The 18,726-nt window shown below is 38.7% G+C and overlaps 1 protein-coding gene across 4 annotated transcripts in view; it reads right to left on the bottom strand.

The window, feature by feature from the left end:
- The window catches only part of Cdc42bpa (CDC42 binding protein kinase alpha), a 205,275-nt gene extending 186,938 nt beyond the window's left edge, over positions 1-18,337 (bottom strand). For all 4 annotated transcript variants that reach the window (XM_052201219.1, XM_052201217.1, XM_052201220.1 and 1 more), the window contains exon 1: positions 17,623-18,337. In XM_052201219.1, the coding sequence (XP_052057179.1) occupies positions 17,623-17,800 (178 nt within the window). In that variant the 5' untranslated portion in view covers positions 17,801-18,337. The remainder of the gene's footprint in view (positions 1-17,622) is intronic.
- Positions 18,338-18,726: the final 389 nt, after the last annotated feature.

The following is an 18,726-nucleotide window of genomic DNA, read 5'->3' as shown; positions in this document are numbered from 1 at the left end:
GGGGAATCCTCTGGGTATATGCCCAGGAGTGGTATAGCAGGATCTTCTGGAAGTAAGGTGCCCAGTTTTCGGAGGAACCGCCAGACTGATTTCCAGAGTGGTTGTACCAATTTGCAACCCCACCAGCAGTGGAGGAGTGTTCTTTTTTCTCCACACCCTCTCCAACACCTGCTGTCTCCTGAATTTTTAATCTTAGCCATTCTGACTGGTATAAGGTGAAATCTCAGGGTTGTTTTGATTTGCATTTCCCTAATGACTAATGAAGTTGAGCATTTTTTAAGATGCTTCTCCACCATCCGAAGTTCTTCAGGTGAGAATTCTTTGTTTAACTCTGTACCCCATTTTTTAATAGGGTTGTTTGGTTTTCTGGAGTCTAACTTCTTGAGTTCTTTATATATATTGGATATTAGCCCTCTATCTGATGTAGGATTGGTGAAGATCTTTTCCCAATTTGTTGGTTGCCGATTTGTCCTTTTGATGGTGTCCTTTGCCGTACAGAAACTTTGTAATTTTATGAGGTCCCATTTGTCAATTCTTGATCTTAGAGCATACGCTATTGGTGTTCTGTTCAGAAATTTTCTCCCAAAACCCAGGATAGCTAAAACTATTCTCAGCAACAAAAGAAATTCTGGGGGAATCAGTATCCCTGACCTCAAGCAATACTACAGAGCAATAGTGTTAAAAAACTGCATGGTATTGGTACAGTGACAGGCAGGCAGATCAATGGAACAGGATTGAAGATCCAGAAATGAACCCACACACCTATGGCCACTTGATCCTCGACAAAGGGGCTGAAAACATCCAATGGAAAAAAGATAGCCTTTTCAACAAATGGTGCTGGTTCAACTGGAGGTCAGCATGCAGAAGAATGCGAATTGATCCATACTTGTCTCCTTGTACTAAGCTCAAATCCAAATGGATCAAGGACCTCCACATAAAGCCAGACACTCTGAAGCTAATAGAAAAGAAACTGGGGAAGACCCTTGAGGAAGCATTTTAATGAATAAACCACCTCACTATCTCACCATAGTCTAAATTTGTTGCTTTGTTTTGGTTTTTGGTTTTTTGGATTTGTTTTTTCAGAGAAACAGACAGGGTTTCTCTGTTTCTTTCTGTAGACCAGGCTGGCCTCGAACTCAGAAATCCACCTTCCTCTGCCTCCCAGAGTGCTGGGATTACAGGCGTGCGCCCCCACCTCCCAACTTTAAAAAATCTTAATCTTCCTTCACATAGCTCAAGCACCTCAACAATCCCATCACCACCAGCATGATGACTGCCTCCCTCACAAATAGAGATCTAACTCTGGCTATTTGAGACCACAGCAGAAGCTTTTTTTCTGCTCAGGAAAAGAATTTCTCTCTCCTTCCCCACCACCTTGGGAGCATGCTGCTCCCATGCCAACCACAGCCTTTGGGATGTGATAAAGAAGTCCACACTGCCCTAGATTCATAGAACCTGGATATTTGCTGAGTCACTAAACCAAAAGGCCCAAGACATCAAGGTTCTAAAGAGGTCAGTAAAAAGTAAAACTTTTCTTACTTTTCAAACCAATTTGCATTGGATTTTCCATTACTTATAACCCAAAACACCATTTACATCATTCGTGTGATTCCTTTGTCTGTACTGTTCTGTTCCAGTTCAGTTGCTGATGTTCAATTCCATAAACAGACGAACATTACATATGTGCCTTGTGTAACTTTAGAAGTAGCTATGTAAATGTTTAAAAACATAAAGGATTTAACCTACATAGCTTTTCCCAAAATAAACTACTCTCCTAAATTAGATAAAAGATGCTTATGTTGCCATCTATAAGATTTAAGGCAAGTATCATGCCCTAACAAACTCCCCTCCCTATATTACCTTGCCAATGTAATTATAGTGTAATTTTAATCAGGTCATTACTCAATGTCACCATTACTATAACCATATAAATTAGTTACTTTTTCTTTCCTACACAATTTTCTCTTAATAGCCCTTTTTCTTTTTTTTTTAATATTTTTATTTTCTATATTCTTTGTTTACATTCCAAATGATTTCCCCTTTCCCAGATCCCCCCTCCCCATATGTCCCATAAACCTTCTTCTCTCCATCCATTCTCCAATGACCTCCCTCCTTTTTTTCTCTGTCTTTATATTCCCCTCCAATGCTAGATCAATACTTTCCAGGATCAGGACCTTCTCCATACTTCTTCATGGGAGTCATTTGTTATGCGATTTGTGCTTTGGGTATTCAAGGCTTCTGGGCTAATTAATATCCACTTATCAGAGATTGCATTCCATGTGTATTCTTTTGTGACTGGGTTACCTCACTTAGGATGATATTTTTCAGATCAAACCATTTGCCTAAAAATTTTGTAAATTCATTGTTTCTAATTGCTGAGTAGTATTCCATTGTGTAAATATACCACATTTTTTCTACACCACTTTAGCCTCTCGCCCAGCCGCCCAGCGTTTGAGGCCTGCACTGTTCTGTGCTCGGTGTCACGCGGCCCAGCAGAGCTTGACTGAATGAGGCTGAGCAGTCTGCCTTAGGAAAGAGCAGGAGCTCTAGCCTTCCCATCTCAGGACAGCTTTAGTTGGTCACTGTGTCTCAGCTGGGCCCACATGTTAACTTCCAGAGCATTCTGAAGACACCAACTCTACCAATCCTCAGCTTGTATTAACCCTGCCTGGGCAGGTCCTCAGCTCTCACCTGTGCTAACTTAGAACCCAGTGTCCTCAGGCTCTGAGGTTGGTGTCACTCAAGAGTTTTCACTTCACAAATGAAACTGCTTAAATTCTCCTTTCCTGCTCTTCTCATTTAGGGACATTTATGACTGTTAAAAATCGTTATTATAGTTTTAGCAGGACTGCAGAGAAAACGGAATTCTTTTTATATGTTCAATTCATCAATACTAGCCTCTAAAGTTTGTTCTGTCTACAGTACACATAAGGTTAAATATAGACTTAATGAAAGAAAATAGATTGACAAATTAGACTATTTGCATTTTACTCTATTCCTTATTCTTTTTCTTTACCTCATTCTACTAAGTACTTATTTATAACTGTCCACTGCTATTAAAAGAAATCATAAACCATCAATTAAGAAATCATCTTTATTTGCCCATTAACAATAATTTTTTTAAAGGAAAAAACACTTTTGAAATAGAGCAGGGTAAATAAAAGAGGAAATAAGTTCCTGCCATAACTCTGAAGCAGATTAGACAGACGGCTGCTGCCCTTGAGTATCTATAACAAGCATGATGGCGCAGGAGTGGGGAAGTTAAAAAACACTGGCCAGACTGTAAAAAACTCAGACTAACCTAACATCCCTTGATGACCAACAGTTTTCCTTTTAACTAAATAACAGCTGGGTGTGGTACAACAGATTGTGGGGCTGACACACACTGCCCTGTACCTTAGCCATATTAACTATCCCGTGACTGCACTGTTAAAGTTCACAGGATATATATCTAAAATGCTGTCACACTCTATAAATTTTTGAAAGGATTTAGACTAGGGGATGACTAGGGAAAGCTTGGCAGGGTAGCCCATGCCTGTAACTCCAAAAGCTGGGAGAGAAAGAAAAGGACTTGAGCTCAAAACCAGATTAGTGTTTTTAGTAAGATTCCATCTCAAACAAACAAAAAAAAGTATATGAATAAAATTACACATATAAATATATGTATATAATTAAGTCTTGCTGTTGGCACAAGATCCCAAACTTGCTTAATGGCAGACATCGACAATAGTGGTGCCATGTGACTATATCACCTAGTGACATCCTATGCATCTGAAGTTTGTATAAATACACTCCAAAATGTTCGTACCACAAAATCACTCAATAAAATCTTTCTCAAACCGTGCTCCTGTTCTAAAGAGAGGCATGTGTTAGGTAAACAGCCATCCCCTCTTCCTGAACAATTCACACACCTAATAGTAGGCATGGAAGAACAGAGTAAAGCACAAGAAGTCACATGGGTGCTGACAGCTAAGCTCAGCACAGGACAGCCACAAAAAGGCACTGGCCCTGGGAGTGTCAGAGCTGGGGACACAGAGAGGAGTTCTCATCCTTGGGTGAGAGGAGAGCTGGGGTCGCAGAGAAGCCTGGGGTGGTGTTCAGACAGAACAGGGTGAGGAGCGTGGCTTTAGGGATGAGAACAGCGCAAGGCAGCATCATCAACAGATTATCTGGGTGAGGGAGGGAGTGGAGGACTGAGAGATCTCCTAAGTAAATAAGTGGAGCTGAAGAGATCACTCAGCACTTAGAAGCACCTACTGCTCAAGCAGAGGACCTAAAATCAATTTCCAGCACCCACATCAAGTTTTCATAATTGCCTTTGACTCCAGCTCCTGGGGTATCTGAAGCATCTGCCTCCTAAAGAGTACATACACTCACCTGAATTCATCCATCTCTCTCTCTCTCTCTCTCTCTCTCTCTCTCTCTCTCTCTCTCTCTCTCTCTCTCTAGTATGTGAAAGATAATAGGATTCATACTTCTCACTGACTGCTGGGAAGGAGAATTACAATCTGGAAAAACTGAAATAGCTCCTGTAGTGTTAGACTAGAAATAGGGATAGTGGTGCAAATTCATGATCTTTCCTATAAAATAAAGACAGGAACAAGTATCGAACAAAGTACATACAGATTTGAAATAGAGATGTCAATACATGACATGGGAGATGGCTGGACAGTGCAAGGTCTGGATGGACTGAAGGAGGGGAGCACTGTCCACTGAAAGAGAAGCAGTGAGCTCACAGGGAGCAAGTCCTTACCCCGTCTCCTACAGTAGAATAACTCCTTCTATTAAAAGGTGCCAGCAGTCCTTCAAACCTTGCTGATTCCAAGGCAGGGTCAAGGAAGGAACAGGACAAGCCTCACCATCTTGTTAAAGGAAAAAGCAAAAAAGTGCTCAAGAAATCATGGGCACATGTCAAAGGGAGAATCTGAGGACTGACTAAATCTGGTGGGGCCAAGCTACGGACAGATGCCACGATGACATTTCGACCACTGAAGATGGCGTACACAGTTCATATATGGCTCTTGTCTACTTCTCTTAGCATGTTTTTACTTTTTTTTAATTTGAAACATTTTCAAACAGAAAAACTTCAGATACAGTACAATTTGTTCCTTCCTGAAGCACTTGAGTAATTCTACTAATTTGTAGTGGAGGTTCTAACCTACCAAGCTTAACACAAAAAACCATAAGCTATTCTAGATATAAATACAATTTAATAAGGCAAAGATAGACACATAATATAAAATACCTCTCCAATAATTATAAAAGGAAAGAAGTAATTGTTCTGTCATGATTTTAGTTGGTTTGTCTGATATTGTTTTTGTTGCTGCTGCTGCTGCTGCTGCTGCATCTCACTGTGTTGCTCTGGCCAGGCGCAAATTCACTTATGTAGCCCAGCAGAGCTATATTCCTGATCCGGCCTCAGTCTCATTAGTGTTAGGAGTACAGGCATGTGCCGGCACACCCCACCCAAACAGTAACTACAGTGAAGAAGTCTGGTAAGAGCACAGTGTGTAATAAGGCAGTATGAAACCTGTGCCTCATCTGCTAGGATGCAAGCAGAAGATTGACTGCACCATTTCTGAGATACTAACAAGATTTTGTCTAAATTGAGAAAAATCCAAATGGGAGGTTACTGCAAATGGCCCACAATCCTCAAAAGAGACCAAATTGTGAAAGTCAAGGAAAACCTAAAGACCTGGCTCATCCAACACTGCAAGATATACCAGCCCCATGTAACCCAGGATATACCACCCCCATGTAACCCAGAATATACCACTCCATGTAACCCAAGATATACCACCCCCATGTAACCCGGGCTTCCAGGCAGAATCCTTTTGTTCTAACAAGACCACTACATCAACTGATAAACTCCAAATTTCTAAAAATAAAATGACAGTATCTCATCAATGATAATTAATTGATTTTAACAGTTTCATATGGTCATATAAAGGTATATAGATATACATACAAACACATTGCAAAGGAATGAACATTAGTAGACAAATTATTCTTGTAGTTCAGTAAGAAAAAGTGTACAATACTTGCAGTTTTGTACAATTATGGTTATTTCAATTAAAACATTTTTAAAGTTTATAAATATATAAGGTAGCAGATGTACACTGTATAAAAGTTGTGACTAGGCAGGCATACATACCTGTAATTCTAGTACTCAGAGGAAGAGGCAGCACAAATCAAGGCCAATCTGAGCTACACAGGTATACCTTGTTGATAAAATAAGAAAGAAAAGAAAAAGTATGCATCATGCTCAGTAGTTTAAATAAAACTATCCTGAAAAGCAGTCCAGAGTAGATGAAAGATATTAAGCATGACATTAACATGATTACAAAATCATGTACAAGCCATGCAGTGTTGGCACAAGCCTTTAATCCCAGCAATCAGGAGGGAGAGGCAAGTGGAATTCAAGGCCTACAGAGTGAGTTCAGGACAGCCAAGGCGAGAGAGAGAGAGAGAGAGAGACAGACAGACAGACAGACAGACAATGACAGACAGAGACACAGAAGACAGACAGACAAAGATGTGTTCTGTTAAATTCTATGATGTATAAAAACATCATATTTTCAAGTTAGAGACATGTTAAAGGCTTCTTGCCATTTGAAAGGAAAATAAAGTGAAACAGTTTTCCTTTTATACATTTCCAGGAATGTATAAAATCATATTTACCAGTTTAATTCAAATAATTTGAGCCAAATACACAAAAACAGCAGAAAACCAGAGTAACTCATGAGGTACTTAACTGATACTACCTCACAGTTATGACGGCAAAAGAAACATGATGATGACGTCAATCACAATCTCAAGCAACTGACACAGCAATGGACTTTCTGGAAGAAACTGTTAGTGTACATGCATCAGTCACTAAGGATGACACATTACAAAGGCATGCAGTTTAAAAGGCAGGAATAGAAATTACGCTAATCTTGCAAACAGTGTGGTTCTAACCATAAAGGCTAAGAAAGTGTGGGTACACAGTCTGGAAAAGCTTCTGGTACCATAGTAATGCGTCAGGTTCATGGACACCTGAGCTCTTAGTATACTTTTAAATCTTTCTTTATGGTAATTTTTTGGTCAAGACAAAACCACAGGAAGTTAGTGATGCAATTCAAAATGAGGTTTTAGTCATGTTAAGCAAAAATTTTCTAACTCTCAGCATAGAACATGTCTAAGTAGTGCTTACTGCTTTTCACCATATATGGGTTACTTGGAGTATTAGCCACCCTTAGTAAACACTGACACTTAAGGAAAAGATTCTTGCTAGAACTGGACAATTATATCATTTTTATAAAGTTCTCATAAAATCCAATTAGCTTTGTTCTGCTTTACAGTTTCTCTGTACCAGTGAACAGAAAATGACTACACTTTACTGAAAAGAGGAAAACAAAAACAAACAAAAAAATCCAACCACTAGGCTAGGAGAAGCACCTCTGCCAACCAGACACTGCATATATGAACTCTCCAACACAGATGAGATCTTCCTGTCCAAGCCTGAACTCTACCCTAACTTAAATTTGGCAGCACTGGTTTCTAGATTATGTAAATGTGCCAAACCCTAACCTGTGTTTGTGCTATGAAGCACAGAATATTTTTTTAATGTGCTTTTTACATAACCTGCTTAAATTCTCTAGACATTGTCTATGGTTTCCTAATGTGGCCACAATGTCCCAAGTCCAACCCAGTGTTCCTCTCACAGTTCCACAGTTAAAGTGATCTGGGCCAACCTTGCACAAGGTTTCTGTTCAGAGCTTATGAAACTTTTTCTATGATAAGGTAAAAAGGCATGTATCCAAAACACTAGTTTCCAGCCCTACATATCTAATTAACCCATAATTTGTGGAATATTCAGTGTATTTCTTGAAATGTAGTTTAGGAAATACTTGTGGAAAGTGTTCATTTTCTTCATACTTAACTGAAAGATCACATGGATTTGTGGGTGCTGCCTAATTTTAGTCCATAAAAGGTACTATATGAACACCACATCAATAAAAAATTTAACCTTCTAAGTTGAGGTTTAGAACTCTACAACTAATTTTCAGATTGAAGTTAACATAAATACAAAAATAAAATGTAACTAGTCACTGAATAGTATCTGTTACTATGGAAAAGACATTATCAGTTTAATATTTACTCCCCTCCCCAATAGCTTAGCTAAATAGAACAAAACATTTAATGCAAAACCTCCTAAAAGAATACCTAAGACTGTTTGCATAGCCGAGAAAGACATCTTCAATAAATATAATCTTGAAAGATCTAATGCCCTCCTCTGGCCTCCATGGGTACCAGACATGCATAACGTTTGTACACACATAATTAAATAAAATGTAAAAGTAATAACAATTTAATAAGATATTATCAAGAAGATATAAATGCTTGTTGATAATAAGTTTACTTATATCCTTTAATTAGTTTATACTTAAACTTAATCACCAATTTGGTATTTTAGTTCTTCCTTTATTTTCAGGCTAAATAATATAGAAATTTAAAAATTAGAATGGAAGCTGGGATACAACTGAATGGCTATATTACTTTTCTAGCATCTACACAAGGTCCTGGGTTCAATTCTCATCACCATAGAAACCAGATATAACCAGCATACCTCTAGTCCTAGCACTTAGAAGGAGAGACAAAAGAATCAGAAGTTTAAGGTCATATTAAGTTCAAGGACTCCATGAGACCCTGTATCAAAAATGAAAAAATCAGAATGGGACTGAAACCCACAAAATAAACTCTAAGTCATGGGGAAAACTTCTAAACTGGCTTTCATTCTTTGGTAAAATATTGTAGTAATGTCCACTTCTTTACAGCTCATATAACACAGATTCAAGAGGTTAACTTGCCTAGAGCACCTAGTCAATAATTAAAGGATCAGTCTAAATCCAAAGCTCGTCACTTGTTTTTGAACAATCAGGCTGATTGTCCTCCAGTATTATTATCTACCATTCCAAAACTTAGAACAAAACTTTACAGGAATCACAAAGTTCTAGCTGTCCATATACTGACAAAACATCACCAGCTGTGCATGGTTTCCCCTTAATGAAGAGGAGCGATCCTCTGCATGCTTTATAACACATATAAACAAATGGATGCTGACATATGAAGTGCGCACACCATGACACACAGTAATAAAAGTCCCACAAATTGAGGACGGAAACCAACTGCTTAGTAAAACATTGTGACCCTAGAGGAAAAAAACCAAAACAATGGATTATGAAATTGCAAGAGTTCAAGGCTTTTTCTTCCTAAACATTATAATGAATAAAAATTTTTGACACAAAATAGCTTTGTAACATGCTTAAAAATTATAGTAACTGGAACTATAAAAATAAAGTGAGAATTTCTGTATTGAAAATCATGTAAATGCCTTTCCGTGGCAGGTTAGTTAGTTAGAACATGGGGAGTTCAGTTAGAACAAGAAGAATGCATAGGAACATCTCAGTCATCCAGGAATTGACAGCACAGGTCTTCAGTGTACCATTCCGAGCATACTATGAGCAGTGTGTTTCTTAGATGTCATTCTATCAACAGCACATTTACTACTCTATCATGATTAGATTTATCTCTCAGGTCACGGGGCTTTCACACACACAAACACAAGTCTACAGCAATAAGTAAACTCTAATGTACTCAAGGCTAGATTCAAGTTTCTCAAAGCTTCTTTCTAACCTCAAAAAACTGCAAAGGAACAACCCTTCCCTAAGAATATGCATTAGAATACTTGCCATCGACCTTACAGATATTATTCAAAAATGATTCTGTAATCCAATATATTTTGTAAATTCTAGGATAACCTAAAATATTTTACTTGAATTATATGAGTTGATTTTCCAAACTTACAAGATTCTGTGCACATTTACACACACACACACACACACACACACACACACACACACACGCTCACTCAGTAATAGAGCATGGATTCAAGGAACATGCTTTGAAACCAGAGAAGAAAACTAGATGAAGAAGCCCTGATTCAAAAATAGAGTTCAAAGAAGAATTCAAAGACAAAGTACAATATTGAGAATGAGGGGCCAGGTCCTGTGGCTCCTGTTCCAATGAAAGCCAAGCGCAGCTCTCTATACCAGTGGCAGATCCAGAACCACCAGGTAAGAGGCTGACCAACTGAAGGCTGCACACTCTCCCCTCCTGCCTGAAAAGGAGATGCAAACTGTTGGGCGAAGGGTGAGCGGCTAGGGAGAAGAGCAGCCCTAATGCTGAGCTGCATCAATGGGAAGGAAAAGAAAACTGTCTGCAGCTGGAGCACCTCTCTATGCAGTGACAGCAAAGGACACTCATTCTTGTGTTTCAGATAGCTTATACTTAAGAGCACAGGTCATTCAAAAAGAAGTCATTTTAGAAATCACTTCTTAACTTATGCAGATTCAGCAAAAACTGCTGAGTAATTGATGGTCTTCAGTACGATAACATGAAGTCATTTCACTCATGATCTATGAGCGACAAGAAGGAGAAAACTAGCAAATTCTCAAGAGTTGGCCTGGAATAGAAAGAAATACCCAAGATGCTACTATCATTTATCCTTCAAGGTCAAAAAGCTAATACATCTCTGACAATCAATGAAAGTTAATCGCTACCACAAAAGGAAAATAAGAGGCAATAACCACTTAAAAAAATACAAAGGACTGAGGTTAACTTTTTTTTTAATTCAATATATTTTTTTATTTACATTTCAAACGATTTCCCCTTTCCTGGCTCCCCACTCCCCGAAAGTCCCATAAGCCCTCTTCCCTCCCCTTGTTCCCCCATCCACCCCTTCCCACTTCCCTGTTCTGGTATTGCCCTATACTGCTGCACTGACTGAGCCTTTCCAGAACCAGGGGCCACTCCTCTGTTCTTCTTGGACATCATTTAATATGTGGATTATGTCTTGGGTATTCCAAGTTTCTAGGCTAATATCTGCTTATCAGTGAGTGCATACCATGATTGATCTTTTGAGACTGGGTTACCTCACTTAGTATGATGTTCTCCAGCTCCATCCATTTGTCTAAGAATTTCATGAATTCATTGTTTCTAATGGCTGAATAGTATGCCATTGTGTATATATAACACATTTTTTGTATCCATTCCTCCGTTGAGGGACATCTGGGTTCTTTCCAGCTTCTGGCTATTATAAATAGGGTTGCTATAAACATAGTGGAAAATGTATCCTTATTACATGCTGGGGAATCCTGTAGGTATATGCCCAGGAGTGGTATGGCAGGGTCCTCCGGAAGTGACGTGCCCAGTTTTCTGAGCAACCGCCAGGCTGATTTCCAGAGTGGTTGTACCAATTTGTAACCCTTATATCCAGTATATTCTACTAAATTAAAATTAGCCAGTCGTTCTGTTAGACTCACACACCACCTTAGGAACACAGTGGAGTCCCCATCCCTCTCTCTCTCCCTAGTCCAAGCCCTCCTCTGCCCCTCCCCCAAATCTTGTCCCTACCTACATTCCCCTTCATTACATTATCTATTTGTGATCCTGGATCTTTTACATGTTCTTTCCAAAAACAGGAGCCATGCTTCTAATATTTTCTTTATTAACATATACATCTGCATCTAAACATTTCAAACTCCTCTAATATCAATCTGTTAGATACAAGAGTAAGAAATGCAACAAAGCACAAATGCTTTGCATACCAATATTTCCTCTTTCTGTGTATGATAAACTTGATTGTTTTCTATTATAGCCTAACTTTTAAGTGTGGGTTAGAGTTCATATATTGATTTTTTTTTAACTATTACACACAACTGAATGAAAAAGAACAAGGTTTACACAAAATTTCCTGGCAGTTAAGATTTGATTAGCACAATAAAACTCATGCCAAGTTCGGTTCTTTTGCTCTAAAGCAGACTGGACTCACTATGTAGTAGTAATCAAGTCCCAAGAGTTATAGGACAGTTCATAAAGTTTCCAACGTATTATAGTATTTATTCTCACTGCTATAGTAAAGTATGCCTTGTTTCCATATGAAATGCTTCTAAAATTCTTTTTTTTTATTCGATGTATTCTTTATTTACATTTCAAATAATTTCCCATTTTCTGGGTCCCCACTCCCTCTAAAATTCTTTTTTTTTTATTCAAAGTATTCTTTATTTACATTTCAAATGATTTCCCATTTTCTGGGTCCCCACTCCCCGCAAGTCCCATAAGCCCTCTTCCCTCACCCTGTTCCTCCATCAACTCCTTCCCACTTCCCTGTTCTGGTATTCCCCTATACTGTTGCACTGAGTCTTTCCAGAACCAGGGGCCACTCCTCTGTTCTTTTTGGACATCATTTAATATGTGGATTATTTCTTGGGTATTCCAAGTTTCTAGGTTATTATCCACTTATCAGTAAGTGCATACCATGACTATCTTTTGAGACTGGGTTACCTCACTTAGTATGATGTTCTCCAGCTCCATCCATTTGTCTACAAATTTCATGAATTCATTGTTTCTAATGGCTGAATAGTACTCCATTGTGTAAATATACCACATTTTTTGTATCCATTCCTCTGTTGAGGGACACCTGGGTTGTTTCCAGCTTCTGGCTACTACAAATAGGGCTGCTATGAACATAGTGGAGCATGTGTCCTTATTACATGCTGGGGAATCCTCTGGGTATATGCCCAGGAGTGGTATAGCAGGGTCCTCCGGAAGTGCCATGCCCAGTTTTCTGAGGAGCCACCAGACTGATTTCCAAAGTGGTTGCACCATCTTACAATTCCACCAGCAGTGGAGGAGTGTTCCTCTTTCTCCACATCCTCACCAGCACCTGCTGTCTCCTGAGTTTTTGACCTTAGCCATTCTGACTGGTGTGAGGTAAAATCTCAGGGTTGTTTTGATTTGCATTACCCTAATGATTAATGATGTTGAACATTTCTTAAGGTGTTTCTCAGCCCTCCGAAGTTCTTCATGTGAAAAATCTTTGTTTAGTTCGGTACCCCACTTTTTAATGGGGTTATTTGGTTCTCTAGGTTCTACCTTCTTGAGTTCTCTGTATATATTAGATATTAGCCCTCTGTCAGATTTAGGGTTGGTGAAGATCCTTTCCCAATCTGTTGGTTGACGTTTTGTCCTTTTGACATCCTGTTCTCATCCATAGAACACTATTATTTTAAACAGTTTTACTAACCAAGTAATCAGTACTACAAGTTGTTAGGGCAACCAATATTATTTGTCAACTCCTTCAAGAAGAAGCAAGCAGGAAGAAGGGAGAGAAAGAGAAAGGGAGAGGAACAGTATAGCAGCCAACAATCACTTAGAGTATTTCTGGCACATGTCATCACTGGTTCAGATAAACTACATCCATTCTTAAAACAGAATATCTCACCACTAGTGTAAAGGAAACACTACATTTTAAACACATTTACAATGATCACAAATGGGCTTACTTAAAAATTAATTTAATCATCTATATTCAATGAATATCTTAGCAATTCTGTATGATAAATATTTCTACTCAGGAAAAGTTAGCCGTGAGGAACAGCAGACATAAAGAACAAATAAAGTATTCTAGAAGAAATGATTCAATTCCTTCCTTCTAATAAAGCTATCATCACCCCAGTTCACACAAGAAAAAACTAAGAATAAACTTCAAAACTACTCTATGCCAAGCGGTGGTGGCTCATTCCTTTGATCCCAGCACCCAGGAGGCACAGGCAGGCCAATCTCTGGGTTCAAGGCTAGCCTGGTCTTTACAGAGCAAGTTCCTGGACAGCCAGGACTACACAGAGAAACCCTGTCTCCATAATAAAATAATAAATACATAAATATTTATTTAACTAACTTCTAATAAAAGAAAATGTTTATTTTACAATACCTGTTGATATGTCCTAGCAATAAGTTTAATAATCAGACTCTTCTATGGTATAGCATACAATCTGAGTAAGCTATAAAATCGGTTAATGATAACTTGCATGAAATGTTCAAGATCAAGATCAAAAAGTCTAGAAAAGTAATCTACGTACAGAGAATCCTGGCAGTTCCTCTTGTTCTGAGTAGTATTATCCTATAGCCACTTTTTAAATAAATTAGCAATTCCTTAACATTCAAATGTCTCATTTCAAAGTAGAAGAAAAACAATGTAATGAATAGTGAATGTTAGTTTACAACATCACAACTACTTTACTTCTATAGCTCCATTATAACTTAACCATAACCAGTACTGACAACAAAACTAATTTTATATAAACAAAAACAGAAACCATAATCTTTCCAACAACTTAAAAATCAAAGAAATCTTTCAAATTTTACTGACTGTAAGTAGAAATCTTTTCAACAATTTAACAATCAAAGGAAAGAAAGCTTTTCAAGTCTTGCTGGCTGTAACTAGAAAATAATATACATTATTAAGCTAGAAGTAACCTCTGGTCTTCTAGTGTTTTTACCCCCTTGGGGGAGCACTCAATGACTCGATCCCTTCTTCCTCTCAACTACTCTACTCTCGCACCAAAACCAAGAAATGCTCTAAAAGAAAAGCCACTTGCTTGACTTGGAATAGTCAAGTCTTCCTCCTGTGGAGCTATGAAGAACAAAACATTGCCTGTACCACTACAGAAATGAAAGGGACCATGACGTAGAATCAAATGAAATTAATGAAGTGATACACACAAAATCTTGACTATATGTTTAAAGTAACCCGTCATCCCTTGCAAATATATGGAGCATCTAGGTGGTACTTCCAATAATGCAAATACCAAACACCAATATTCGACATGTAATATGGAATGTTTAACTACACTGTTCTAGTCCAATTACTAAGTCTTTTAAAGACTTAAAGACAATACTTTCTGAATGACTAAAATCAAACCAAACATGACATCTTGAAGCAAATCTAAATTGTCAAATTTAACCTTAATAATATTCCTATATATTTCCATCCCCAAAAGTTAATAATTCATTAAAAATTTAAGGTGAGGTCAATTCACAATCTGAAAACCTAATCTAGATATTCTTATCCATTTATTACAATGGGGACGATATAAAACATTTCCTAAAATGTAGTGATAGATTAATAAATGAAGAAGGAATGAGTCATTGCAGTACTTAAAAGGTACTATCATTCTTAATCTAAGATCCCCAATAGCCTACAGACAGTAAAGGAAACCATTACGATGCATCTCTAAAACACTTCTACTCCTAATTTTTATGAAGTACACAAAATAATTCCTTAAAAGTTCTATTCTCTCTTCCCCAGGAAGAGCACACCAACTGGTTATCCAAAACCAAATATTCAGCTGTGAAAACATAAATACAAGTAACATTATATAGACTGAGCATGTATTTATGATTTTAGGAGAGTGTGTGTATGTGTGTGTGTGTGTGTGTGTGTGTGTGTGTTTAACAATTAATGAAAACAGAAGCCATGAATTTGAAAGAGAGCTATATAGAAGAGTTTTGAAGGAATAAAAGAAAGGGGAAATGATATAACTATTATGAACTATTTTAAACTTCTTGAAGTTGAAGAGATGGTTTGGTAGCTTAGAGGGCAAATGGTTCTTCCAGAGGACCTGAGTTTGATTTGCAACACCCATGTGAGGCATCAGCAGGAGCTTCCTCAGGAGCTTGCACTTACAACATATACCTACACCAGACCCACACATACATATAATTTAAAATAATAAAAATTAGACTTTTAAAAGCACCAGTAGCGGTTTATGAGACTGTAGAGTCTCATCATAGCATATATCAGGCAACTAACAAGGTAAGACATGAAATTATTAATAAGAATAAAGGTGAATTTGGTCTGGGGATCCAATTCAATTGGTTGAGTACTCACATAGAATGTATAAAGCCCTTGGTTCAATTCCCAGCACTATATAATCTGCACATATTTGGGCACAGTAATTCCAGCACTGGAAAGATAGACAGAGATGAAAGGATTGGGAGTTCAAGGCCAGCCTCAGTTACATAGTAACTTCAAGAGTGGCATAAGACCCTCTCTCCGAAAAAATATGGTTTATATAGCCAAACACTTGATCTTTGCTTTACTTTTTAGTATAAGTAAATATGTATGTATGTGTTAGCAGTGTCTTCATAAACATAGAAAAAAAAATCCAAGAAAAGATACTTAATGGAAGATAGAGAGGTTATTTTAATAAGATGGCAAAATACCCCATAGCATAAAACTACGTATCAGGAAGCCATGAAAATGCATTTTCTCTTATGTCATGCACTATTTTAAATTATATTTGCCACTGCTATGTAGAGAGTTCTCCTGCTGTTTTGCGAATGAAAAGGATATTAAATGGCAGTCATAATCACAGACTACAGTATCACTATGAAGCCGTGATTGAAGGACTCAAATTCCAGCTCTGAGTATTGAAACCTTTTAAGTCTTCAAAAAGAGAAACACCACAGAATTCCTAAGTTTATGAAACACAGGGTGTAAAATTCCATATGCTTCATAAAATGTCCTACACATAAAAAGCAGGTGGATGCAAAGCCAGTGCCAACATAAACATTACCTGCTCAAGAGAGAAGTGGCTGACCACAGCTTTAAGATTTCTTACATTCCCAGCACGATGATGGCAAACTGCTTTGGGAAATCATCCCATCCACATTTGTACAGTTTTTTAAACCTTGTAACATTGGGCTACTAGCAATCACTCTTCTAATACTGGAAAATTGTAGAATTAAAATTGATTCATGTAGGCATTCTTGAAGTGGGAGTTGACTTGAGAAACAAATTTTGAATAAATTTGAAAGCAGAAACAACCAGCACTTAATTTTTTTACTTCAGAAAATTAAGGTTTACTTGGGAATAAATATCTTCAATATAAAAATCATTTAGCTAGCTAAAAGTATTTCAATAGCACAAAATTCTAAATGGCCCAAATCCTTCCAGAGCTATGGTACCACTCTCTACCAGCCTGGGCAATGACAGCCAAGGCTAGATGTCAGACTTCCCTCATAGGGTGAGTGACATCAGAGGCTCCAGGAGTTCAGACAAGTCTTGAAGGTCACATGCAGCATTTGCCAGCATCTAGTTCACTGCTACAGGTCATCTGAGTCACATCCAGCCAGTGTGGATACAAATTGAATTTAGAATAAAATCTAAGGCAGGTGGAGCTGCCTCTCTCCAACTACATCTGCTTTACACACACACACACACATTTCTATTATTTCTCAGGAACCTAGTAATTTTTGGAAAATCCATGTTTAGTAGTTTCCTTTGCATGTGCAATCCAGAGATGAAACTAAACCTGCTGATCACCACCTCCACGTTCCTGTTGTCCTAAAATGAACACAAGGACTTCAACAACTCCTCTCATCTCCAGTGATTTTCAAAGACTGGGAAGGAATGTTCCAACCAACAAATTCCCTCCCACTGAACGGTTGTGACAACTGTGCTCAATAATCCAATTCTGCCAACCCCAGCATTAGTTTTAAAGCTCCTGCTGCTGCTGCCCCCAAACGCGGAGTTCACAAACAGCAAGGCCAAACAACAGGGCAACAATTCAGTGGGCACAGCATTACTCCTGGCAAACAGTTAAGAAAAACTAGGAGAGAAAAGTCTTGACTAACTGGCGTTTGTTCTTTTGTTAAGATATACACATCATTTTCACTCTAGTTAATAATGTTCATGCCCAGCGACACATTAAGAGTATTCAAAATAAAACTTACCCCATTCTAGATATTCAAGAATGTTCTTCTCTCTTCTCAATGGAGAATTATTGCATTCATCGTAAAGACAGATGAGTATGTCCAGTAATGTCTCCACACTGAAGCACTGCCCATTGGTCTGAGCTGGCCCATCTAAAATAAACTGCTCCAACTGCCTCAAACGCACTTCTCCGGACATGTTTGCTTCGATTTCTGCTGGTTTTCTTTTAAATGCCCTTACGATGTCTACTGTTACTATCTGAACCTAAAAGTTTAAAGATGTGGTTTTTAAAAATAAACCACTTGTTATTTCAACAACTGTCATGCAATGCCGGTGCTGAATTAAACATCCAATACACCAGTCACCTCACTTAACGGAAGCGTCTTCAATTTCACCCATAAACATATATATCTTGAGGGTAAGTTTCAAAAAATATATAGATTTAATATTTTAAGAGAATAATACAATTAAATTGAATATTTAAATAAAATAATTAAAAGCACAACGAACTAAAAAGTCAACACTCCTTTCAAAAAAAAAAAAAAGTCCTTCATTCAAAATTCAATTCGTGCAACATAATCCTGAAACGAATCCAGTTGCATCATTAATGAATAAAGTCCCCTTGGCATCAGCAATTCACTTCCCGGGAAGAAGAAAAATTGAAAAAAGGAGGAGGGGGGAATGTATGGAGGGGGGAGGGAAAGCCAAAAATTCTGCTGCAAATGCTCCCAACCTCCACTCGGATAGCGCCTGGGCAAATCTCCCTCCGCGGCAAAGGGAGGGCAGCTCCCGGAGCGGCTCTCCCGGCTCGGCTCGAAGCACGCCGAGCCTCCGCTCCGAGCTCTTTCTTCCTAGGGCTTTGCAGGGAGTCCTGCTTCCAGCGGACTGCGGCGAGGACGCGTCATCTTCCTCCCGGCTTCTCCCGGGGCCTGGCCGGCGGCGCAGCCGGGATGAGGCGGGCTGCGGGCGGCTCTCGCGCTGGGCTCCGGGGGCGGCGGCTACTTGGCCGCGCGAGCCCGCTCCATGCCGGAGGCCGCTGGCGGGCCGCGCCGTGCCGCCGGGCGCAGCGCCCGGGCTCCCGCTCGCGCCCCGCAGCCGCTGCCGCTACTGCTGCTGCCGCCGCC

The sequence above is a fragment of the Apodemus sylvaticus genome, chromosome 12, assembly GCF_947179515.1.
Source record: "Apodemus sylvaticus chromosome 12, mApoSyl1.1, whole genome shotgun sequence".
Taxonomy (NCBI): domain Eukaryota; kingdom Metazoa; phylum Chordata; class Mammalia; order Rodentia; family Muridae; genus Apodemus; species Apodemus sylvaticus.
This window is presented reverse-complemented; position numbering and strand designations above follow the sequence as displayed.